The 27,602-nt window shown below is 32.6% G+C and overlaps 2 protein-coding genes across 9 annotated transcripts in view; one reads left to right on the plus strand and one right to left on the minus strand.

Moving 5' to 3' along the window:
- Positions 1-17,835, plus strand: part of LOC148280034 (uncharacterized) — a 176,253-nt gene extending 158,418 nt beyond the window's left edge. For 2 of the 3 annotated variants that reach the window (XM_088229027.1, XM_088229028.1), the window contains exons 18-31: positions 6,353-6,521; positions 8,610-8,646; positions 11,066-11,198; positions 11,274-11,430; positions 11,509-11,655; positions 11,733-12,713; positions 12,792-12,970; positions 13,079-13,504; positions 14,198-14,369; positions 14,452-14,743; positions 14,830-15,171; positions 15,444-15,720; positions 16,201-16,339; positions 17,414-17,835. In XM_088229027.1, the coding sequence (XP_088085153.1) occupies positions 6,353-6,521; positions 8,610-8,646; positions 11,066-11,198; positions 11,274-11,430; positions 11,509-11,655; positions 11,733-12,713; positions 12,792-12,970; positions 13,079-13,504; positions 14,198-14,369; positions 14,452-14,743; positions 14,830-15,171; positions 15,444-15,720; positions 16,201-16,339; positions 17,414-17,448 (3,486 nt within the window). In that variant the 3' untranslated portion in view covers positions 17,449-17,835. The remainder of the gene's footprint in view (positions 1-6,352; positions 6,522-8,609; positions 8,647-11,065; positions 11,199-11,273; positions 11,431-11,508; positions 11,656-11,732; positions 12,714-12,791; positions 12,971-13,078; positions 13,505-14,197; positions 14,370-14,451; positions 14,744-14,829; positions 15,172-15,443; positions 15,721-16,200; positions 16,340-17,413) is intronic. The other variant, XM_088229029.1, reaches the window with a different exon arrangement.
- Positions 17,836-19,729: 1,894 nt separating this feature from the next.
- ClC-c (chloride channel protein 3) overlaps positions 19,730-27,602 on the minus strand; it is a 40,348-nt gene continuing 32,475 nt past the window's right edge. For 5 of the 6 annotated variants that reach the window (XM_088229030.1, XM_088229032.1, XM_088229033.1 and 2 more), the window contains 3 exons: positions 26,561-26,724; positions 24,578-24,803; positions 22,144-23,842 (listed from right to left, as the gene is read on the minus strand). In XM_088229030.1, coding sequence (XP_088085156.1) covers positions 23,752-23,842; positions 24,578-24,803; positions 26,561-26,724 — 481 coding nt within the window. In that variant the 3' untranslated portion in view covers positions 22,144-23,751. Of the gene's footprint in view, positions 19,869-22,143; positions 23,843-24,577; positions 24,804-26,560; positions 26,725-27,602 lie in introns of those variants that run through there. The other variant, XM_088229031.1, reaches the window with a different exon arrangement.

Below are 27,602 nucleotides of genomic sequence, written 5' to 3' on the forward strand. Positions count from 1 at the left end.
GCCTATTTCCGTCCACTCCTGGAAAAGGGCCTCCTTCATTCGCCTCCGTGTCGCCCTGTTCTGTGCAGGCTGCATCCTGGCACACCGACATGCCGATCTAGGTCATATCTCAACCGTGGTCGCCTTGCACTTCTTTTTGTTGTTCGGGGTCTCCCTTCTCGTCCGAGCTTCTAGCCACGCGGCCTGCCCATTGCGAATGATGTAGGTAACTTTTGTTGTTCTTCCTATTTCTTCATTTCTGACTCAGTCACTCAAACTTATTCCTAGCATGGCTCTTCTTATGGGTCTTTGTGTCGCTCGTAGTTTTTCGGCGCTTTATTCGGACAGATTGGAATCGACGACTATGTTTGTTAAATTATTCCGGTCTGAGTGCTCGGGTTAAGCTGATTCTTGTCCATATCTTGAAGGAGTCAATCGTAGCGATCATTGCATTTAGGATATTGTATCAAATCAAGACTTCTCTCTTTCATCGTTCTTGTCCTAATGTTAGGTAGTTTTCTTCTAATGACATTGGAAGCGAGATTAGTTAGCACATTGAAAATTATCATTAATGATATTTGAAAAAACAATAGCCTTTGATTGTTTTTGTATTCCCGTCGATACAACTTTAGTTTTTTTGTTGCAATATTCCTTATACAAAACTATTTTTTTCAATCTAGGTCACTCGATTAATCCGGGCATTCGTTACGGGTATTGTGGCTCAGGGTTATGCTGACTCATAGTTAAGTATACGGATGTATGTATATTTACGCCATTTTAGCTACTGACTTCGAAACAATTGGCAAAGGCCAAAGAACGGAGGAGTAATTGCCTTAAGATGATTTATCAATGCATCACTATGATAGGAAGTTTACATATCCAAAAAATTAATGATATTACAACTCACAAGGAACTTGATCTTTAAAAATACCAATATATACTCCATCTTATAATAAAATCTGTTTGTTTATTTACTAATGGACTGTCTAATTTAACAAAGTTCACGAAATTTTACAAAATAATAGTAGGTATATCAGAGTTCAAATAAAAAAACAAAACAATGAAATGATGTACCGGATGAACTATACGGTAATCAAAGCCAAGGGATTCCAAATAACTTTTCTAAGAAAAAAGAGTAGTACCTGATACCACCAACCGTTTAGAATTCAAATGTTTTGTACTTCACTACCAATTAATCTAATTGCTAAGCTAAGTGAAGGTGCACAAGAAGATGGAAATAAAGAGTTTGATAGGTGAAGATGCTGCACACGAAAAATATCAGGCAACAAAACTCATAAATATGTATTTATATGCGGTTAACGCCATCAGATTTGTTAATAACCAGCCTACAGAAACTACCTAGAAGAAAGAATATTTAGTAGGAAGAAGAGGTTTCAGAATCCACCCAATGTAATGGTAGATGTCAACATTTCCACTCAATCCGCCAACAATGAAAATCAGTTCGAAATGGCTTCAGATAATGAATAAAGCTTTAAAAATATGCCCTTCATCCATTAAAATTACAGAAAAATATTTTTTTAAATTTCATTTATTTATTTCACTTTGTTACACAAAAATTGGAAAATACACCTACAGGAGAGCAAAAAAATGTAGTCTATTTTAAAATATAGTAAATCCTTCCCAATAATTAAATGTGCATGCTGCATGCAACACTATTGTAAAACAAATCTAACATAAAAAAATGCTAAGAATTGTTACGCTAAAAAATATTTATGTTTACATTTCCTTAAAATGGTAATACATATTAATTGGTAACAATAAAAAAAGAAAAGGTTAACAAAGAGAAAAAAACGAACCAATTTTTTTAAAGAATGCAATTTTTTGTAAATACAAGAGTTTTAGATTTTGTAATAATTTTTGTTTCTTTTCAATTTAGAAATTTCAGTAAGCTAATTAATTCCAACATTTTAGGATTCGGCCCCTGAGTGTATCTCCATGTTGTCGTGGTGATTTTCAATCCGATTTAAACTATTATATTTTCAAAAGGTACTTTGTAAGTAAACCAACAACCGCTTTTGTTTATTTTATAAATATAAACAATACTAACCTACTTTTAATCAAGCATCCTTTTGTTTCAATATGCGGGTATCCAAAGTATCGGAAACGGCAAGTGACCTTTTGTAGATACGTTTACGGATATATTAGTTAAAATAATACATGCATTCTTATCTTTATATGCCTTACTAAGATAGGTACTTACATGACTATGTACTATACACTATGCATAGTACAACGAAGGCATATTTCCGATTTCCGCTCGAATACTTCCTCGCTGAATCTTTTTGGGAAGGTAATAGGAAGTCTAGGCTGGGTCAAATAGAACTTTCTGTACGAATGTGGGTATATTTTTATGATTTTTTTAAAATAAAACACGTCCAATTACATGTTACCGACAAAAATACACTATGGAATATTCATTACTTTATGAACAATATTAAAGATAACTCTTGGTTATTCAATTTTCTATAATGTTAAAATGATTTTTAAAAATAAAATGTGAATATTCGTATTAAAAAATAATTATCTTTGCCGGCAACATGTAATTAAATATGTTTTAAATATTTAAAAAAACATTAAAAAATACACATTTTCCAACGGAAAATTCAGTATTACTTTATAGACAGTTGAAGTTAACCGCTCTTTGTAATTAAGGCCCTGGACCCGATTACAATGGGAAGTTAACATTTATCTTCAATTTTATCAACAAAGTAAAATTAAGTTTTCTGTATGAAAAGCAGAATACGCACATATTTTTTTCTTCTAAACATGTTCAATTATAGGTTACCGACGAAGATACTTTAAATGTTCACGCAAATAAACTAATTTTCGTACATAAATATCGGTTTTTCTTTATATTGTCAGTCGAAGATAACTCTGTTAACTTCTCATTGTAATCGGGGCCGATGTTTAACCTAGCCGGACCGAAGAGGGGATTTGAATCCCCCATAGACCGATTTCAATTCGATAACTCGAGTATTATTAAAGCTATTTGCTGTATATTTTGTAATCGTGAAATTAATAGAAAGAAGCATTTTCCTGTTTTTGTTTTTAAATTTTGAAATAGTTATCGTTTTTTTTTTAAATATTAAAACAAAAAAAGACGTAAATAATACTAGGGTCAATTTCACTTTATGTACATAAGCATTCGGCAAACTAACGAAAATGAATAAAATACACGAATGAGTAAAATATGTGTACGCGAAAACATGAATAAATTTGTACACGGTCATAAACACTTCCAACGTTTTATTCTCTTGACGCCATATACAAGTAGGCGCTGGGGTCGTTTGGTCCCCCCGTTCGGATCATGTGTAATTTTTGGATGCTTAGTGAGGGAAAGGTTAAGTGAACACACACTGTATGGTCCATTACCACACGGCACAATAAAATACCGGGTGGATTGATATTAGAATTATTTTCTTATTCTTTTTATTTATTTAATGTAAGGCAAACTGAATAACCAGTACACTATGTGGCCGACTAATGTCCGCCCAATTTTCTTTTGCGGGAGTTTTTCCTGAAAGTAGCCGCTGAATGCGTTCAAAATAAATAAAAAATAACATAATGAATGTTAATCCAGCCAAACTTTACCGTGCCGCGCGGATTAGGACGATGCGTGCGAAATGGGCCGTCGAGTATTTTCCCATATTGTAATTTGAAGATGCGAGGTCAACTAAACATATTATAGGTATTATTGGGAACGTCCTCACGCGGCCATGTCACGATTCGTAGCAAGGTTTTATTTTAAAGAAATATGTGAAAACGAAACTGAATTTACATACCATTTTTGTTTCGCAATCTAAAGACGACGACGGTTGTTATTTATTCGTATTTGCGAACGCCATCGGTTGAAATGGACTATTCTTAATATTTTATTTTTTATTTATTTATTTTATTTATAAATCATATAATACGTTCTATTACATTTCCAGGAGTTACAACAACTCGATTCGGGACATAAATAATTTTAGCATTTAGAAAATAACACATATTGAGAACAACAAAGTAACAAAGCAAGTTTAGCACCTTTATAACTAAATATACAACAACAATATATACGCCTAAAACCTTTTCTTACACAAGCAGAATAAATATAAATAAAAAAAAACGCCTTTAAGAATAAAAAAAAAGTAGTAAATTTACCAATTATGATTGTTATTATTACTGGAACTTTATTTCTCATTAAAGTAAGCATTCCCAGATTTCAGACTCCATAGATGGCTCTGCTTTATTTTATGTACATAAAGCTTTGTTGTATAATTGAGTTCATGGTATAAATTAATTTAAGTATTTCACTGTTGAATAAATCAACGTTTTCAGTGTGAAGTAGATTTATCATAAATGCAAAATCTTTTATCTATTGTTTTATTTACCAAGACGTAAAAGAAAGCGAAATATTTAGCGGGTCTATTTATTTATTTAGGTCCATAGTAAGAAAAAATTTCACGCAATAACTGCGGTGCTCTCCTGAACCGCTCTCACGGCCATAGAAAACACTTTTATCTCGTGTTTTTACACACAAAATACGCGAAGTATACTATCGCCGACTGTTGCCTGCTAGTGCAATAAGAATACTCTTAAATAACTTAATAAAACATCGGAGTAAAAATTTCGGTCAAAATGCGACTGTGATCGAAGTTGAAAGGGAAATTAAAAGCTAATTAATATTTTTACTTCAAAGGCAGACGGATGCAAATCCAAACATCAAATTATTAACATATAAACAAAGAATATTTTACAATACAATGATATTTGTTCATAAAATTATAAACTCTAATAAAAAAACAGAATTTTGGAAAAAAATTGATCGGAACCAGCATGAACACGATCACAATACTAGAGAAAAGAACAAAATTAGACTTCCATTTAGGAAAAAGGCAAAGTCACAAAATTCAATTTTATTTAAAGCAATTAAAAAGTATTACGAAATGGAAAAAAATATTTATGAAGAAAAAAACATATCAAAATTTAAAATAATGGTCAAGACATATGTGATAAACAATTTATAAATTAAATATATTTTCAATGTTATTATTAGAACACACATAACAATATGTATGATATGTGTGCCCTACTTTAAGATTTAAATAAAAATAAAATAAAATAAATGATCAAAACAAGCCCGAATAATCTACTTTCTCTAAGTAATTTATAATAATTTATAGCATTAATTTGTATTTTCAGTATCTTAATATATTGGTTCTTTCATTATGAGACTTATATTTTTTCAAAATCAATGGACATGATCATAAATTGTATACGAAATTCGAAATGTCATTTCACAAAATTCTAGATTTGCATCCGTCTGCCTCTGAGGTACAGATATATTCACTTTTGGGCGCTATATTCGATTTGTACTCCTAGGCACAGCTGTGTTGATAGCTGATTCGTTCGTCGAATTTAGAAACCAACCACTTTCGGCAAAAATCGACTTCTTCATATATGATGTTCAAACATAGGCAAAATGGTGAACGTTACACATTGTGTAAAGTGGCCACTCAAATCAGCCAAGGACAGGTCATAAGCCCTGAAAATGCCTAGACTTCAATATTACTTTCTTTAAGGTATTCTCCATCCCTGTTGTAATTTGTTAACGTAATATTTGTAAATGAAATATAAACAATAGAAAATATTATAACAGAGATGAAGAACATTTAAGAGAAGGTAATATAAAAGTCTAGGCATCTACAGGGCTTACTACCCTCAATGGCTCGTTTAAGTGGCCACTTTACACACTGCGCAACATTCACCATTCTGCCCATATTTGAACATCTATATTCCTTCAATTCTTTTATCTGTTGATGTTTGTGAAGTTAAAGAGCTGAAACCTTTATTTTTGCGGGTGAGATTCATCTAATACAATTATTTTACCTACATACTAGGCAACGCCTGAATATGATATTTTTTTCAATTTCTATACTTCTTCATGGATAAGGACAGCTCCCCAGGGAGTTGAATCCAGTCGTTGTCTACAAAAATTTGGACAAACTCAAAATATTTTTATAAACAATAGAGATAAACTGATCGGTTTATAAATTTGAAAATAAAGTGTGTCATAAGACCAAGTTATTTTATTTTAATCTTTCAATATTTGATTTGATTTGATTTTTTTTGCAACGCAACAGGCCAGGAGGCCCAATTACAGTGGTGAATTATATCACAAAGCAACCCAGGCTTGATAAAAATCACCTTGAATTTTTGTGTTCTCACCGGGAATCGAACCCGGAACCTTCCGTGAGTGAGTCAAGCGTCTTGACCACTACACCACGGAGGCCGCTACGATTATTAATGTTTCATAAGTTAGTGCTTTAAACATAAAAAAAGTCGTAATAATTATGTTTGTTTTCCACAGCCTGAGTATTACCGCGACGCCACTCAGTTCAGGAGAATAGGAGCCGGGCCGGAGTACAGATTGGAGATTCCTCACGCCAAGTTGGACCACACGGGAGCCTATTCCGTTATAGCGAGCAATTGCCACGGACAAGCCAAAGCGGTTATTTCTCTTCAAATCACGGCTAAAGGTAAGGTTTAATACATAGGTTATATCTATCTACCAACGGGGAAGTTTAGTCCTACAGGAAATTGAATATAAAAAATGTCACCCGGTAAAAAAATAGAGTTTCTTGAAAATTTAAGAAAAAAATGTATTTTAATAAAAACTAACTACTTTGAACGACGCCGACGTCTCTCGTTCATGTGAATCAAGCAATGATAAGACAGTTGTAAAATATTTCCGGTTTACGGTATGTCAACGGACCAATTGGCAGAACTGACCGAGAAGAAGCGGAAGTGAACTTAAGACGTAACACGCGGAGATGTTTCAGAAATACAAAACTTTAAAAAATCACAGCGCTGATAATATTAAACATACATAAAAATTGAAAAAAAAGTTTTTGCCTTCATTAAAAAAATCGATCCATGTTAAAGGGGCACAAGTCCACAGACTCAAAGTTTGAGAAAATCGTTAAAAACTTGCCATACTTTTAATTAAAAATTTGATATAAAAGTTTATTAAAATTTTTATTTTCTTGGTAATTTATTTATACCATTTTTTTAAAATTCACGGACTTGTTTCTTTTTAGCATCTAAATATTTTTCTCATAAAACAAAAAGTTTAAAATCATGTTTTATTATTTTTTCATAAAAAAAGTATTACTATTCGGTGGTTAAAATATTAAGTCTACTTCCTACAGTTAAAATGGTTTATTTTCTACCATCTCGTTAACATCGTGATCACATTTGACGGTCTAGGTTAGCAGAGTTTTGTTTCCGCTTTCTTGTCGGATTCTCCTCTTTATCCATGTTGAAATTACTTAAATATCCCGCAGCGTGTCACGTTGGATTTTTAAGGTAAAACTTTTTAACTTACAGCTGTCGCATTGCCAGGACACTCATAAAGTATTGCCACTAAATAAAATGTTTTATTTTAATTTCATGTTAAAAGGAAACTTTCCAATGGAATAGTCTTCTTTATTCGCTGTAACAATTTTCTACAAATTATTAGTTAGATTAAAGCCTTTTGTTAGATATTGAACGAGAACTAAAGGATATGTATTTTCAAAATAACCTCACATAAAAATGTCGGAATCACCAAAAGTGTGACTTGTGCCCTTTTGACATGGATCTATTCAAATAGTCTATTAATAAATATATAAATATTTTTTAAAACAATGAACTTCCTCATTGCATCTTAAACTACCGAATGATTTCAAACAATTATAAACTTCACATCCCCAGAAGTACACTGTCGTATATCTAAATTTGGCTGTTCTGAGTTATGATTGCAGTTTAGCCATCTTTTTTTTTCTTAGGGGAACACTGACTTACCCCTACGATTTTTTTGGGCGAGATATACCACAAACTTCAGAACAGAATAAAATATCGAAAGGAATACCACAGTAACTAGGAAGCTACAGTGTTCATATTTTTACAGTAACATTTTACTATAAAAGTATGAGAAGAACGCTGTAGCAAATACTAAAAAAAATACTGGGCATTTTAATGTCAACAAAACATTGTTTTTGCTTTCCTGCAAACTTGGCCAATATAAACATACCACAGTGTACTCCAGAGGGTGCGATGTATTTGCATTTCTATCAAACGCATAATTTATACAGTATTTTCGTGTTTTTTTCGTAGTCCCTGTTTATTGGGCCAAAGTTTAAAAAAAAAAAACACATTCATGTTGTGAGCAAACCCTGTAAAATTCCTCTGCATTTATCAAAAACATATTCAAATTATTTTATTTTTTTGACATCTATAGAAAAAATCTTTCAACCAACTAATTATATTATCCATTATCATTGTAAACGCTAGATATAATAAACTATATATTTTCAATTGTTCACATTTGAGTGTTTTTAAAATGAAATTTTTATCGATTACGTACATACATTTTCCACGAAAGCTTTCGCCGTGACCTATAAATTTAAGTTATGGAGAGAAACTGATTTGTCCGCAATAAAAATACCACACATTTTCATAAAATTACCGTAGGTCGAGGTATGCGTATCTCAGAGTAAAAAAACTATTATGACCCATTGCGGTTAACGTGGAAATAACATAAAACAAGACTTAATTTAAAATAACATTTTTTAATTCATTTACAGGACCGCACGAAATGGACCAGCGCACAGTTAAAACCGGGTAAGAGAATTATTTAAAATAATCACTAATAATATGTTATATGTAATGTTGGTGTAGTGAGTGTCCTGATGAAGAGACGGGCACTTCTCGAAACCGGTAGACTATAAAAGTTGGAAAGTGGTCATATACTAATATTAACTAACATCAGTTACTTATGATATGATTTTTAAAAAGTATCTCATTTTAATTATTTTTTTAACATTTTCTGTTATTTTAATTTACTATGTACATTCATTGGAAACAAATAAATTTATTTTCACACAATAACACGTCAGAAATAAATGTGTTTCGGAGCTCTTAACCAACATGCATTATTATAGAAATGGTCATAACAAATACATGGTTTAAACTGCCCTGGCGCAGACTCTATACATGAAAAGCACCAATAGATATCAGAGATAACATTTCACCAGTTAGAAACCAAATCGACTATATACTTATTGATAATAGATGTAAAAACTGTGGTAAACGTGCTACAATTTATCTAGGAGCTGACATTGGTTCTGACCATAGCCTACTTGTAGCGGATATCCAACTTTAGCTAAAAGAATTTAAAACAAAACATCTGAACAATCCGATAGATTTGACTAAACTGCAGAATCCTATTGTCAAACAAAAAGTGATGTCCGATTTAAACCAGAAATTAGCACAATTAACAGACAATGCAAGCAAAAGTAATAGTGAAATTTATGTTGATAAGAGCTGGAACAACTTAAAAATAATAATAAAAGATGTCAGTAATGAACACCTAAAGAGAGGAAAACAGGGAAAGAAACAGTCTTGGATGACTGATTATATTCTTGAACTCATGGAACATCGTAGACAAAATAAAAATGATGCTGACCAATATAAAATTACACACAGAAGAATTAAATTAATAGAAGTCCGAAATAAAAAAGGCTAAAGAAGAATAGATGAGAAGACAATGTCAAGAATTAGAAATCCTTTGTTCAAAGCATGATGCATCTAATTTGCATAAAAAGGTGAAGGAAATATCCAGAGTGACAAAAGGAAAACGTGGACCAATGAGCTTAGTGAATTATGATATTAAATTGATACTAGATGAGGATGAACTGACAGGTACATGGGAATCATATGATAATTCTTTTGACAGTGGTCAGTAACTTCCTCTTTTTGTTCATAATGCTTAAAACCGCTTCATTGGAAATACGATCAGTCCATGAGATTCGAAGCATTCTTCTGCACAGCCAAAGTTCAAAGGCCTCAATTTTGTTCATCGTTGAAACTTTAAGAGTCCAACCCTCCACTCCATGCAGAAACACTGGCAATACATAAGCTTTTATTGCTCTCCATATTGTCTTTTGAGTTTTTGTATATATTAGAAGGTTGATCTTGCAATTTCAATTCTGGTCTTTATTTCAGAATCCGGATTCCACTTAAAATTTTTCCAGCTTCCTAAATATTAAAAACGAGTAACCTGTTCTATCCCACCACCATCTATAGTGAGATGAATGTTAATGCCTCTCCGTTTGCTGGCCACCATAGCTTTGGTTTTAAAAGTGTTAATTTTGAGTCCAAATTCCTTACCTGCATTATTTACCTTGTCAACAAGTTGCTGTAGATGATCAGCAGTATCAGATATAATGATTGTATCATCAGCCTATCTTATATTATTGATTACTTTACCATTTATTTTAATTTCTATGTTAACATCTTGCAAGGCCTCTCTAAATACGAATTCGGAGTATAAGTTAAAAAGCTTTGGTGAATGTCTGCAACCCTGCCTTACACCTTTCAGGATATGTATGTTATCAGTTTAAAAGTAATTTATATGGACGTGTGCAGTTTGATTTCAATAGAGGTTATAGATAATCCTAATATCTTTCCCATCCAACCCAATTTTGTTTAGAAGGTCTAGCAACTTATTGTGTCTTACATTATCGAATACATTCTCATAGTCGATAAAACACATATGGACATTTCTTTGTTGGTCAACACATTTTTGAGTTGACTAACAAAGTTAGCATTTGAATAGAAAATAAAAGTATTTCATGGACCTTTATTTCTTTAAAGATGTAAAAAAAAAACCTGATATTTCCATATTCGGAAAACCCCACCCCTCCACCTCACATTGCCTTGCCCTTTCCACCCGTAGATCCTATCAGTAGATAATGGGTAATTCAGAATACCTGATTCTAGTAGTGTTATTATATTGAACTCTTATGTGGTAAAAATTACGAAGTGTTTAGTTTCAAATGAATTTAAAATGTTTTTCCACAAAGTAAATGCTGAAACAATAAATAATACACATATTTCTTAATAATTTCCTGACTTGTAACTTATTTCATGCACAAAATTTAACTCTTTGTTCGAATTCAGAGGATTGACAAATTTTAATGGGAATATTTCTCCTGTGAATTCTAATTTTCAATGACAAATGCTTATTTTTTCCCCGCAGAAGAGTGTTTGTCCTACCACGTATCAGTCGCGAACTCCGTGACTTGAGGTGCTGTGACGGGGATGCCGTCACCTTCGAGTGCCTCGTGGAAGGGACCCCCGCCCCCTCAGTGCAGTGGGAAAAAGATGGCCTGGTAAGATTCTTCTGATTTTTCTAAATTATTTTCCCAATTTTTGATATATTATTTATGTGTATCGTGTCTTCTTAGCTAATCCCTGAAGGCGGAGACTTTAAGATGGATACTGATGGTGAAACAGCTAGGCTTTCTATTACTTGCGTATACCCTGAGGATGAAGGAGTCTACTCATGCATAGCGCACAATGAACTAGGAAAGGCCTACACTTCATCGTGCCTCATAGTAGACGGTAAGTCGAGTAACTCATCAAATTCAAATTTCTTCATTTTTTAATGAAAATATATTTACAATATTTTTCAACTTTCAGTTCCCGAAGAGAAAGAAAATTTATTAAGTCAACAGTTGACTCGCCCTGCCATGCTACTGTCCGCCGGGTCCACTCCCCGCTCTACTCCACGCGGGTCACCCCGTTCCACCCCTGCGCGAAGCGTATCCCCGCACAGACCAGCAACACGTGTGTATACCCCCTTTTATTCTTACTTTCCCTATCATAGTCCAGATTTCCACTCACACTGATATTTATTTTTACAGGACAGAGAGAACGTGTGTCTCGCAGTCCATCACGAGGCTCTCGCTGGAAGATGTGCCCACCAAAGTTCTTCGCCGTCCCCTTCAACCGCGTTGCGGAGGAAGGTGAAACTGTCTCCTTTCGCTGCAGTATAGCTGGTCACCCAACACCCATTGTTACTTGGGACAAAGACGGATGTGATATACCAGTTTCTTCTCGCTTCTCCATCAGGGAAAATGACGAAGACAGAATTCTTCAAATTATTGACGTGAAGTACGAAGATTCCGGAATGTATCGAGTGACTCTGGATAATGAAGTCGGTAGGGTAGAGGCAGCAGCGTGCTTGGATGTGATCAGCCTGCGCGGCAGTTACCACGCAGTGCGCACCACAGACGCTTCCCGCACTTCCCCTTCCGTCCGCCGCCACCTTAGCGGCTCACAGTCCAGGACTGGAGACCGCCTGCGGCTCAGCGCTGAGATCAGAGGGTCCCCCTCTCCCCACTCCAAGTGGTACAGAAATGGCCAGCAGCTAAAAATGTCTGATAGAGTTTTTGAAATCCGCGAGGGTAGTACCTTCAACCTTGTAATTGACCATGCAGAAGTTTCAGATTCGGGAGATTACTGTTTGGTGGTGTCTAATGAAAGTGGCGAGGCCTCTAGTTGGGCCAAAGTGAACGTTATTAACACGATTTTTGATAGTGAAGTTGTTTGTATAGGAAAGCATCAGCCACGCATATTAGAAGAATTAAAGGACATTCGAGCGATGGATGGAAAAGCTGTGGAAATTCTACTAAAAGTGGAAAATTGTTGTATTTTCAGTTTCTCGTGGATGAAAGATAATAAAGTTTTACCAGATTCCGACATTTTCAAATATGTAGATCATGGTAATGGTCTTATTGGTTTAAGGTTAGAAGATATTTATGTACAAGATAGTGGGATTTACACATGTGTGATTGAGAATGCTATTGGTTTATGCAAATCATCTTGTCGTGTCAGTGTTGAAGGTAAATATTTGTTTTATTAACAGTGTTTGCTACATCTAAAACCTCCATTCCATGACTATTTTACATACATATTTACAGATAATACGGCTGGTCTTGGTTTCAATGGCATCTCTTCATATCCAAAGCCTACGATAGTTGAAGAATCAAATGATGCCTTCTTTACTCTAATGATTGATGATAGTCCAGGATTATTGGATGCCAAAGTAGTCTGGCAAATAAGCGGTGTAATAGTAGACAAGGATTCTGATAAGTATAAAGTAAGTTCTATTCTGATAAAAAATATATAGCCAATTCCCATTGGAATAAAATCCTAGACAATGTAAATGTACAAGTTTATAATATAAGTGTAATTTATTTTAAATTAGCTATCCAGTGAAGGTTGTAAGCACTCAATAAAACTGACTAAAGTCGAGGGAATCGATTCTGGAGTTGTAAGGTGTGCAATAAGATTAGTAAATGAAAACAGCGAAGAATACGAAAGTTTATGGTACACAACACAAATGACTGTAGTTCCACGAGCACATCTACATAAAAACAGATGCGTTGAGGAAGAAGTACTCATAAATTATAAAAAAAAGAGTATAGTAACACCAAAGAAGATAAATTCAACATGTGACGAAATGTTGAAAGAAATCACGAAATCAAAAGAAAAATTTATTGACACACCAAAACAAATTATGGCAGAATTCCTCAACAAGATAGAGGATATTACAATACCCAAAGGGGGTAAGATTTGTCTTCAGGCATCATTCCAGGGTTACCCAGAGCCCGAAGTACGCTGGTTTAAGTCGGTGAGTTATTTTTTTAATAATTGTTAATATTCAAGGCGGTCAAATTCATTAAAAAAATCTGTAATATGTAGATGTTGATAAAATTTAATGTTAATAACCTGGTTTATAAGGTGAATTATCAAGAATTAAGCGCAAGATCTTCCTGTATGATTTTGTTTGGATAACACCCTATTAAAACGAAATAATACAGAAAGATCATGTGCCTTATTCTTGATTATGGTCTCCACCATTTGAAAAATCTATGATATGCGTATCGTAATTAATATATGAAGCAAATTTATTTTTATAAAAACAATGTACAAACAAGGCGATCTACTATTTATGATGTTGCTCTACTAATATGTCTGGGGTAGCAATGGCTATAAATTTGCGACTGAACAATTTTCTACCTATCTTGTTTCATTTGAAATAATGTATAATTTATTTATTTATGTATTTGATATATATTTTATATATTTTAAATGTGGGATATTAAGTGGTATGATGAGATTCTGATTGATGAGGATGATGAGGAAATCTGAAAACTATTAAAATATTAATTATGATTTGCGATAAAATATGTACTATATTATTTTAATATTTGCTGTGATTGCACTGTTTGATATTATTTATTTTAATTTATAAACATGTATTCAGGTTTATAATTTTAATTGTTTGTTATATTGTGGTGACAATTGAAATTATTTATTAAAGGAACAAGAACTGGTATTATGTGACAGGATTATGATAAGCAAATCCCCTGGAAAAACTTCATTAGTAATTCAAGAAGCTGAGTTACGTGATTCGGATAAATATAAATTGATGATTGAAAATCCACTCGGGAAAAGGCACCTTTATGTCAAATTAACAGTGGAAGATAATGAAGGTATCTTTAGAATATTATTACGATAATAATGGTCAAAATTTTGAATATTCGTTATACTTTTGTGTTTCTCTTAATTTTACAGAAAGCAATAACAAACCACAACCCCTTTACAATATTGATGATGGAAACTTGTTTGATTCTAAGTACAAAATATACAATGTTATTGGTCGGGGACATTTCGGTTCAGTGAAATTAGTTGTAGATAAAAGAACGGGAGAAAAGTTGGCTGCTAAGTTTGTTAAAATAGTCAAACCGAAGGATAGAGAAATAACTATATCGGAATTAGAAATAATGCATTGCCTGAAACATCCTAAACTGATTCAGCTAATTGATGCATTTGTGAAGATGAATCAAATGATCATAGTTACTGAATAGTAAGTAACAAAGAACTCAAGTCATGTTTATTTTGGATTTTTAAATCAAAAATTTTATATGTATATTGTATGTATTTTTTTTGCAGTGTATCAGGTGGACAATTATTTGAAAGAGTATCAGAAGAAGATTTTACTCTTACCGAGAGGGATTGCATTCTTTTTATGACACAGATATTAGAAGGAGTTTGTTTTATGCACTCTAAAAGTATTGTACATTTAGACTTGAAGCCAGAGAACATCATGTGTCACACGAGACCGTCACATGAAATTAAAATAATTGACTTTGGTTTAGCTAAACGCCTAAATCCTAACGAGGAGGTACGAACCCTGTGTGGTACAGCAGAGTTCATAGCTCCCGAAGTGGTCAATTTTGATCCAATATCTACTGCTTCAGATATGTGGAGTGTTGGTGTCATTTGTTACATTCTGTAAGTAAATATATTTATTCATAAATATTATTTATTTATATTAAATGCATTATTTTTACCAAATTTAAGAATACTGTGTTATTGTTCGCCAAATAAATATTTTATAATTCTTTTCATTTAGTCAAATCAAATACGAGATTGATAATATCTTTGTATAATGTGCTGACTTATATGCTACAAAAAAAGTACATATGTAGTACATATCTAATCTTTATAATATGCAGTGATTAATAAACTTGAAGTCTAAGCTATTTTTCATGAATTATTTTTAGTCTTTCCGGTTTATCGCCATTTGCAGGCGATACGGTTCAGGAAACTTATTCAAACATATTAAGAGTCAAATACGACTTTGACGATGATTCCTTTGATAATATTTCTGAAGATGCAAAAGAATTCATAAAAGATTTACTTGTGAAACCGATGGACAAACGACCTTCTGCTGCAAAATGTATGCAAACTAAATGGATGAAACAACACAGAGAGAAAAGGAATAGTACTGCTTTAAGTACTGAGAAATTAAGGAAATTTGTCATTCAATCCAAGTGGCAGGTAAATATAGTTGTGATATTTAAGAATTGTGTTTTGTCTTTTTTGTTAGATTAAATAAGTTTCCTTTCTGCATAAAGACAAAATGTAAATTGTTCGTGAGGGAAAAGAAAATATTTTGAAAAAAAAAGATTTCTTGACTTTTAGTTAATATGTTTTATTATAAATACCAGTTTTTTGCTGTACAATGTTTGTTCTAATAAATTAATAAAAACAAGACATTCTTTTCCCTCTTTTGAACAATTTACACTTTTTCCTTTTGGTATTTTAAATTACCAAATAAAAAATGTGTGTAACGATTCTATCTAATAAGTGATCTCAGAAAAAAAAAATTGTTGTGCAGTTTGATTCAACTAACATTTGCGAAGAAGTATCTTGTGTAGTGTGAGCATGATTTAATGTAGTAATAATTATACATTTTTTATGAATTGAACATTGCTAATGTTTGCATGTTGCGTGTGTTTTGGTGTTTGCTTTGCGTAGATGACAGGAAATGCTATCAGAGCAGTTGGTAGAATGGCAACATTATGCGCCATCTCCAGAATGAATTCATCTCGACTTCTCCCAAAGCCGGCAATTGAGGTTCCTTTAAACACACCCATACAAGAAGAGACTGCTCAACGTAAGTGTGAATAAACAAATTCATGTAAAATATAACAAAAAAAACTAATTTGTCAAAGTATTTATTACCAAATACTGGATCCCGTGATTTCATCCCAATACATGCATATTATTGATATTTCAAGAGAGATGTAGATACTTTTTGAGGGGGGAAAATGGATGTTGAGAATTCATAATATAAAAAGAGTAACACCATAGTAAGCTATAAACGAGTAATCAATGAAAAAAAAGTATATGTATACTTAAACATAACTGGATACATAATATATCTATATTTTCATATTTATTAAAAGGAGAAGTAAAAAATAAGCTATATTTTTTGTATTATTTTTGCTCTCTTTTCACAACAAAACTATTTTTAAGTTATTTTTCGTAATTCCTTTTTTTTTTCAACATGTTTCAGCCGAAACTGAAACATTTTTATGCTAAAAATTACTTCATACCCTAAATTTTTTCACATACTATATTATTTGAATTCTATAGTGTATGTTCAGCTTGTGCTAAGTAAAGTTATAGTACAACTTCTTAGGGGGAAAAATCCAGCCCTTGTCTACAAATATTTGAACGTACCCAAAATATTGTTGGTAAGATATATTAGATTTTTTTGGCTAAATGAATGCTAGTGATAGTGATTGATGGAAGATTCTTCTGTGGTCAGTTACTAGATTTATTTTTATCTAAAATTATGTTCAAAAATGATAAATAAAAATATGTAACAAATACAAGTTTTTACAAATAAAACATCAAATTTCGTGTATAACCAATTTATTGAATATATTTTCACTAATTTTAACTAAATGTACACAAAACACTATGAAATATTAAAAAGACTACATGAACCTAGAATACTGCCATCCTACTCCTTTAAAACAAACCGGGTTTACATTTAATACACAAATCAAGGATAAATATTTTTTTAAATTATTTTTTCTTTTAAAGTAACTGATGTCATTATAATATTATTATATCACAAATAATTTAGAATGCAATGAGAATAAAAGTATTATTTATTGAGAAGAAAAAATTCTTAAAAGAAACTAAAGCCTGTGCTAAGGAAATTTGATATTGATTTCAGAAAATGCAGGGACTGATCGAGATCAACAGAAATGAAGATAAATATAAAAACGGTTGAAGGAAAGTAAAGCCTATTCGGGTGGTTGACAATCTGCACGTGGGCCACTCCAGTGTGTTAGTCTTACATTATAATTATTATTTATTTATTACTCAGAAGAGTAGCATTTTAAGGAGTTTGGAAATGAATAAACAAATACAAGTCTCCATGTCCATGTCTGTATCATACCATATCAATATGAATCTAATATTTCATATTTATTATTACACAATCATCGAATTCATCTTTTTTTCTATTGCACAATTATTTTTTATGCTATATTATTTATTAAGTTTTCGAATGAATTGTCAACAAATACTAAATAGAACCTATGTAAAATTAATAAGCACATTGTCATATACTATTTAAATAAAACAATGAGTAAATATTATTGGTTTTATTTTTTAAATAACATGCACATTCAATATAGTGATTATAAATAAGGTTGTTTTCAAAAATCTCTTTCAATTATATACATACATAAATATTATATTTTATGCGGGTTTACTTTTAGTTTACTATATGTTCAGGTACTTATACCAATATATTCACCGATAATTTTTAAAAAAGGAGAAGTAGTACATAATATTTTATTATGTACAATGAATATATAAAAAAAGCTTTCCTTTATAGCTTTGGTAAGTTCCTGCATCAAAGGAATAAATGTAAACCATTATTCAGATTCTGTTTTTCTTTTTAAATAGATACCTACATTTTACAAATATCAAAGTTGAAATTATTTTTAGAATAAATTTACACTAACAATTTAAATGTTTCACAAGCAAGATTTTAAATGTGCAAGAAAAGCATTTAAAAAGAAAATCAGTGTGGCAAATTGACATGAAAGTTTTAATTGGTAAAATAAAGATAATCTCATAGACATTTATAAAAATTAATATTAATGTTTGAACAATGTTCAAGGGAAGACAGTCCTTTTTGACAAATATTTCAACAAAAATGAACCTTTTCGAGAAGAGACTATGGCAGTCTTTTTGTTATCTGAAATATCTCTAGTGTTACAGATTGGTTTAAGTGTGGAAATAGAGACATCAACATGTGTTAAAATACATTGCTGCTTCAAAACAGACTAATTTCTTATTATGATTAACACATTTTTTCAGTTTCACATTTTTATTATAGTTGAATCGATTTTTTTTATATGGCATTTTGCATTTTTATAATGTTTACTGATAGTATTATTTTTAAAATTCAGTTAAATGATCATTGCAAAATAGTTTTACATATGATATAAATATAAACATCATTTACTATAACCTTCTGTAATATTTAATTATAACAATTAAAAATATATAAAAGGAACATGCTTTCTTGTAAATCTATACAACTGTTACATTTTTATCATCCCCGTTGCTGTTTCATGTCTTTCTTAAGTAGTAATGGGTACGCAACTAAGATTCCGGGTTTTATATCAATAAAAAATTGCAAATTTAAAGAGAAATACACAAATTTGTTCATTCAAAGTATCCGCCATCACTAGCTTTACATTTGTGCCATCTCTCTGGCACCTAAGCCCAGCTAAGCCATGGGCCATCATGATAATCAGAAGGGGCCAAATCTGCCGAATACGGCGAGTGTAGTAACAAATCTCATTTCAGTGTATTGATGGTGTCCTGGGCGGTGAAAGTGCGATGCACGGAGCGTTGTCGTGCTGCAATATCACTCGTTCGTGCCTCATGTCCCATTCTGGCCGTTTTTCTAGCAATGCATGATTCCAATTGATTAGTTGTTGTCGGTAGCGATGCCCATTGACAGTTTCACCCGTTTTCGGCAGCTCTCAGATTCCTTTCTGGTCCCACCAAACGCAGAGTGCTGTCTTCTTTGCGAAGCGATTAGGCCGTGCCGTCAATGCTGATGGTTCGTCAGGTGAAAGCCATGATTTTTTGCATTTGGGATTCTCGAAATATATCCACTTTTCATCGCCAGTAATAATTCTACGCAGGAAATTCTTTCTTTTATGGCGCAACAGCGAAATTTCAGAGGTGGCTTTTTGATTTTCCATGTGTCTCTCAGTCAACTCACGCGGCTCCCATTTACCTTCCTTTTGAACTTTTTCCATAGAGTGTATGTGTTTGGAAATAACTTGAGTCATGTCTAATGACTGTCTTCCTCTTCATGTCATGATCTTCCGGAGCGCACCTTGTCCTCATCGAAATAGCCATTTCTGAATCATTTAAACCAATCTCCACAAGTAGATTTTGACAGTGCATGTTCGCCGTAGGCCTCCTCAATTATTGACATGCTTCAGCTGCCATTTTTTAAAGCTAAAGCTGAAAAGCAAAGCTTCCCGCAAATGCTGTTAATTTGGCACAAAATTCGACATCTTCGTTGCTTAACAAATATTTTTGCATTGCGATATGAGTTGGTATTACAACTTATTATTGTTGACAGCTGGTTTATCCTACAAAACAAACACAACTTCTGACATGTATGTTCACTACACATTCTGCTAGTGCCATCTAATGAAAGTGAAACCGGAAACTTAGTTGCAAAACCTAGTAATGTGAAACACAATTTTATATTAAATTTAATAGGTAGACACATTACATTTAATAATAATAATAATGTTTGGATAATTTATACAGCGCAATTTTTGTGAAAATCACCTCAAGGGCGCTGTACAATAAATAAATATCCCAATTTATAATAGTATTGCTAATAAAAAATATTTTTTTAAAGTTAATGTGAAGAAAAAGGTCAACTCTTAAAAAAGTCAGCATTAGAAACCAAATAAATTATTTCTAAATTGATATACATACACTGTCAATAGTTTGCGTAGTAACACCACCAAAGGGGCTGGTGTATCTCGAGATATTTTGGTGTATACCTTACCCAACCACTTTTACTACAAGACACATCAAGAGTCTGTGGATCCACAGAAAGTCTTGCGCAAAGCCCATGGAAGATAAATTTAAAGGAATAAACCAGTTCAAGAAAGCCTTTAAATTGACTGCTAAAATCACTACACAGTCCACTTCAGCCCACGACATATACTTCAACTACATATTTGAAATCAAATTATAAATTTAATCTAGGATTATTAATTTCATTTTTTATTTACAAAAAATTGTAGGAAATATTGACTAAAATAATATTATGAAATTGCCAGTACATATGTTATGTACTGCTCCAAACAAAAAAATGTTTTGCCTTCTTTGATTGCAACGGATAGAAAGAAATGAGAAAATTGTCTAAGAGGGACCGAAATACATATATGCAACTAGGAAACATGAAGTAATTTACTAAGTATTAAACTACTCATTTCAAGGGTAGGTAATTTATAAAGCATACTATATTTACATACATAAAAGTCCTGATTCGCCATTATTTGTAAATAATTAGCACAGAAAAATTCATAGCTATTTCAACAGAGTTGGAGAACTCTTTTAGGAACAAAATAAAGAAGTCTAGGCATTACAAGGCTTATAACCCGCCATCGATTGTTTTAAGTGATCACTATACTGTGTAAACACTTGGAAGTGTTTTTAAGTCAATGGTCAGCCAGATCAATAAAAAAACATTAAAAATCTGCCAACGACGCCCAGAAGAGTAGTTCCACACGCACTTCCTTGTGGAGAGGACTTAACACCGTGCTATCATAGTACTGTAGTTTGTGATCTCAGCCAAGAATATGGGATGTTTTAACATTGTAAAACGGACCATGAGGCAGGACTTATACAAAGGAGCGCTAAAAATTTGGGTCCCACCCCAACATAAAAATGGGTCCCTGGTGATGAAAAGAATGTATTTATGCACGACTTGCGAAAGTGTTACAAAAGCCGGAAGTGTAACCCTACTCCAATTTAAAATGCGTGAGCATTTGGCTTTGGCAGAAATGAAGATAGACAGAAACATTGCAGGCAAAATCCTTCGTGATAGAATAAGAAACATAGGGATCGGAAAGACACGCAAAGTTGATGATATTGTAAGATGGGGATGGCAGAGAAGAAGGTTCTAGAATGAGCATTTGACAAGTATGGCACAAAGGGCCGTAAGTACAACAAATTGTCTACTTTTAAAAATATTTATTAATAAAATCATGTAATTGTCGAGAGCATAGCACTTTGCGTTGACTTTCTAGTTTTGGGATTCTGTGTTCGACAGCTTTCAAAATATAATAATGTAATATTTTCACTTGAAAAAGCTGCGACGTTAGATGTAAATAAATAAATAAAAGGTGTTTCGTAAGAAATTAATGAGTCCAGTCCCAGATTAAAAATGATACAACTATTGGATATATTCCCTATTAAATTAAGTTCTGAAATCATATAACTTTAAAAAATCTATAAGTATTACACAATGTTTAATATCTTATAATATATATACATATACGTCTGTATATTTTAACAAATGGCATAATTATTCATTTAAAATATCATCATTACACAAACGTATGATTTATACCAAAACTCACTTAGATGGCAAAAATACAGTAACACTACATTTTCAAATCTTAATATCTAATTTGACACTGCAGCAGGTCTTGCTCAAGACAAATTGAAATTTTAATTGCTATAAATATTACAAAAACTGTCATGTGAAGATGACATGATGATAGTCTAATTTGATGATGTAAAAATGTGATATACAAAATTATTTGATAAGTAGTTTTATAAAAAATATAATATGTACAGTAAAACCTAATTTTTACGTTCCTCAATTTTACGTTTTTCCGCTTTTTACACCGAAATGTTCAGGACCCATTTGTCTTCATACATTCTCATACACATATTCCCCCCAATTAACTTTTTTACATTTTTCATCACCCCGGATTTACGTTAAAAAAAAATCAGAATCTATTTGATGTGTCAAAAAAGTCAAAATTATGTCGTAATAATGATGCCACGGCCCAAGCGCCACCGCATGTGCCACACGAATGAAGAATAAAAACAGGTAAACAAATAATAGAGGATAAATTATTGTCTTAACCTAAATTCAAAGCAGGTGCAGCGTAATTGACCCTTTTGTTCAAGTGTCTTCTTTTAAGGTTAGTCTTAGTTTTCATTTGACCAAAAACGTCATATTGACTTGTACAAATCATGATACGCAGTTGACAAACATTTAAAAACAATAAAGTTTTAATATCATTTGATTGCGATGTTTAAAACATAACAATAGAAATATTTAAAGTTGTAAAAAAGATGATTTAAAAAGTTGTCATAAAAGTGGAAACAATTTTGCCGCGATCTATATGACAGTTGTTTTTAGTGATGCCATAGAAAAAAAGTGATACCGTATAAATAAAATTTCCCGATATTTAGGGGAAAAATTATTGTATGTTATTTTATGCAAATTCAAAATTCTATTTACATTTGTTTTATTTACTTTTTAATAATAATAAACATTTTTAATGAAATCATAGGTAAATATGAATAATCCCCAATTATGACAGTTTTTACAATTTTTCTGCAGTTTTTTATTTCTTCACTTTAGCGTTTTCCTCAGTTTTACACTTTTTTCTTGCTCCCTTGAAAAACGTAAAAAGAGGATTTTACTGTATATATATACATGTGGTGTCACTCATGTTATGTTGATTGTGTCCAATACATACCACATTTATGTTTTTTGTAAATATTTCTTAATAAAACTCCATGGCTAAAGATTTTGATAAAAATACAGTAGAACACTGCTCATCCAAATTCCAGATTGCCAAATATCTGGATCATTGTCAAGAAATAAAAAATAAGGAGATATTATAGCAACAAACAAATGCTCGTAAACGCGTTTATTCATTAAAGCAATTAACTTTGCTAGACATGTTTAAGTAAATTTTGAATGTGATTCCAATTTGCTGTATTATTTTAAAAGCAATCAAAAGGGCTCTTAGAATAAATTTTGCATTTTTATATTTTTAAATTGCCTTAATTTAATCGATAATCTAATTATCAGGATTTCTGCATACACAGACAACGTCTGGCACTCATTAATCTGGATAGTTGGAGTTTTACTGTACATCAATAAAATTCCTTGATTAAGTTTTTTTGTTTTATTTTACCAACAAACGCTTTCACCTGAGAAAGCATCTTCTACTTAGGCTTAAGACTTTTAGTTAGGCGAAAACGCTTGTTGGTCAAAGTAAAACTTAACCAAGAAATTTTATTGATATATTTTTATCAAAATCATAGATAATACAAATGTTTAAGAACAACAATATTTGGTTTCTAATGAATTATTCTTTGGTGATATCCCATAATGATGAGTTTTGATATAACACCACTTAAAAATTAGTTTTATATAAGATAATACTTTATAAATATGCAGTTTTTACAATTACCAAAAGTTCTTTAATTAAACAACACAGAGTTGGGATCTTCATTGTCCATCTGCTTTACATGACGTAAGACATCCTTCTTAGTAATGACACCCAGTAAACGCCTGTCAAATAATATTTTATTAAATAAAACAAAATGTATTACATTAAATATATATATATATAATTATAAAAATAAGTCAATATGATATTTGTGATATAATTCTTCGCCTTTCTGAATAATTCTAAGAAATCTGTGTATTTTTTCTACTACATTCATACGCACGTTTATGGTTAACAAACTAATTAGTGAATTATGACGACATAAGTAGGTGAAATAATTCAGCCATGTGAATCTCACCTAAATCACTTAAGATTTCAGTTCTTTTTTTACTTCACAAGGTCAACAGAGGAAATTTGCATGCTGAATCATAGGCAGAATGGTGAATGTTACAGTTTGTAAAGTGATCACTTAACCAGCCATGACAGATCATAAGCCTTGTGAATGCCTAGACTTCCATATCACTTCTAAAAATGTTTTTCCTCTCTGTTGCAATAAATTTCAATAAGCATTCAATTATTACCAATTTTATTGTTTTCATTTAATTCAATATTCATATTGTTATTGTGTCCCAAAAAACATTTTGTAAATATGATTTCGGGTAAACCAAAACTTTGAAAGACAGCTAAAAAAATCACACATATGTATATTGTTTAACAACCTAATTTTTATAATTTGTAAAAATAATCATAATACAATTTAGACCTGTAATACCAAAATAAGACCTCATAATTTTTTTGATTAAGCGAGATGATATTGCGTAACATCATACCCACAAGAGTTAATTAATAATGCTTACCCATTATGTGTAACCAGTATCTGTCGGAGTCCTAGTTTGCGGAACATGTCGACGACTGTCTCCATGGGAGTTTGGTCTGTGACAGTGATAGGAGCCATGTCCAGGATCTTGTGGAGGTGTACTGGAGGAGCGGGTGTGGGGCTGGGGGCGTGATGGTGCGGACCCGAGCCACTGAACACTACCAGAGACTGCCCACTAATACCCTCCATCATACGCCTGGCGTTAGCTACAAAATTATACATACATTATCATCATACCCCTGTCGGCACCTGATGGCGCATCAGTACATTAAATGCAGTGTATTTCGATCATATATTACATGAAGGTAAGGCGATCAGCATTACGCTTCAGGCGCCAGTCCAGAAACACGAAATATTACAGTGTTGAACCACCTTTCTAATTAATATTTCATGTCGACCTTCCCAAGAATTGAGCCCAGAACCTCAAGCATGGTAGGCGGACGCATCAACCACTACACTATGAGGCGGATTTACCTCCGCTCAATTTCAATATTCAGGATTTTTACCTAAGAGCAGCCATCAAGTTGAAAGCACTTGTCCTGGATTCTGGTTCTATTTCATACATAGAACTGTATCAGTAATCCATTCGGGAAAAGAAAAAAATTATAAACACACATTTCACTATTTATTTTGTATATTTTAGGAGGATGCATAGTCTGATTTTTCTTCATACAAACAAGTTCCCGTATTTTCTTCCTGGACTATGGCACTAGAGCGATGATTTTTTACACACTATAGACATCCACCATCGGCGTGTCCCTATTGTTCGTTTTGTTTTGTTGATCATTTGTCTTTTATAGGAGCAAGGACTCAAAAACCCCAGGCCCTTTAGAGGGTTTTAGGATGGTCCTAGCAAAAAAGCAAAATCGTACAAGTATATACAAAACAGAAACTTTATTTCTGATACTCTTTGGAGTCTTAAGCAGAAATGGTCTTGAGCAGGATCCTTCCTCTTTCGATTCTACTAAGAACCTCAACATTCGTGATGAGAAATTCCACGAAATTCCCAGAATTCTTCTATAGGACCACATCTTAAAAGCCCCTAGTCTCTTTTGGTCTCTTTCAGATAGGCACCGTGTCTTTCAGCCATACATTAAGACACTCCATACATAGATCTTGACAAAGAGCTTTCGTAGTTTCAGGTCTACGTTATTTAATTTAAAAAAATTGAATTTTCTGTTAAAGGTAAATCCTAATGTATGCGGCTGTCAACCTATTACCGTAATACAATGGGAAGTTATTAGAGTTATCTGTAATTGCCTGTAAAGTAAAATTTAATTTTCTGTATGAAAATGTGTATATTTGTAGGTTTTTTTTTTATAAACATGTTCAATTATAGGTTACTGATAAAGATACTTTAATTTTTTATGCAAATATACACATTTCCATTTTTTTTCAAAATTGATTTTGCTTTATAGGCAATTGACAAACTCCTTCGCATTCTTCAATGGAACTCCTGACATCATTATTCTCATTTATTGCTCATTTTGGCCCACTGCTATAATCTTCGTGGTATCTTTATTGATTCTGGTGTTATATTCACTCTCCAGGATATTCTCCATACTCAAGTTTCTTTTTGCTTTCGGCAATCAAAGCAATGCCGTCAGCAAATCTAATTGTGTCTTTTGCCCATAAATCTTCATACCTTCGCCATGGCTCATTTGCTCTCTTGGTTCATCAACCACATACTGTATGCATTCAAAAGTACTAGTGATGGAGAGCATCCTCGTGCATCATTTATGCAAAAATATGAGCTGCAGGTCATATGCAGACGTAAACAGGGCAGCACAGGACATACTTGAGTGGCAGAGGAGATGCAGAGCTTTGCTGCAAACCAATCCAGAGGGTTGAAACCAGATAGATAGAGGATAATACTAGTATGAATAATTTATTAGTATTAGTAACAGGCACATGCGCACGCAACGTATTCATAAATTTAATAAAACGTGTTTTTATTCCTTACCCAGTCCTAAGTTCAAATCCCTCCGTAAAACAAAGCCTACTAAATACTGGGATTCCCTGGAGACGACAACGGGATAACCATTATGCTCCGTTTCCTTCAGCAAAACTTCCACATCATCCACAGTCATAGAATCTTGGGTAATTACGCTTAAGGTTTCATTTCGCCTGCAATATAAAATAAGATCATTGGTTAAGAAAAATTAAATGTTTACTCATTAAATGTCTACTTATAAAATAATTCACATCGCGGTTTGCGATGGTCCATCCTCTGCCTATCCCTACAAGAAATGGCATGATTGTAGCGGTAGTAGTCTACTCCTTAGTAAAATCGTAAAGTGGTAAAGTGTCTATGAATAGAATCCTCTTGAACCCATGTCCATTTTCCCAAGTGAGGTCCACATCCCATAATTCTGACATTAACTGCTAATGCCAAATAAAGAAAATAAGCATGCTTAAAAGCGCACGAGGCAAAATTATATTCTCAACCTTTGCTGTTTTGAGCCCAGGTGAAGTGCCACGATTCATATGTTATTAAAAAAAATTAAAAAATATGAGAGACGTTTGAACGGTATTTACATATTGTTAGCTAATATTTTAATATTGTTACCACACATATAACTTTAATTATTCACCACTAAGAGCAACGGCGCTCTATAACAACCAATAATAATACGCTTGCTGGTGTACGTATAGTACTATGTGGGAAGACAACTTAGCGACGGGGAAGAAGCACAGAGGCAATACAAATTGCATCAAATAACGGCTTTCTGATATTCTTCATGCATTTTCTATAGTACTACCAAAAGTGACGAGGGTAAAATAAGTGAGTGGCTATTCGATCAGGAATTTACATATAAAAACAACCTAAGGCTACTATGGATCACACTATTTGGTTATAACTTTCTATAAACCATTTCAACTTTTGAGTTATACGTCGACAGGTTTCGAGGTTATTTCCTCATCATCAGGACTTGAAGCAACTTAGAATTACTCAAATAGCTATTTATATTGTAAGTAGTTTTTACAAATTTATAAACAAATAG

Source organism: Micrasema longulum, unplaced genomic scaffold (genome assembly GCF_059751315.1).
Source record: "Micrasema longulum isolate JH-2025_06_02 unplaced genomic scaffold, ASM5975131v1 h1tg000629l, whole genome shotgun sequence".
NCBI classification, from domain to species: domain Eukaryota; kingdom Metazoa; phylum Arthropoda; class Insecta; order Trichoptera; family Brachycentridae; genus Micrasema; species Micrasema longulum.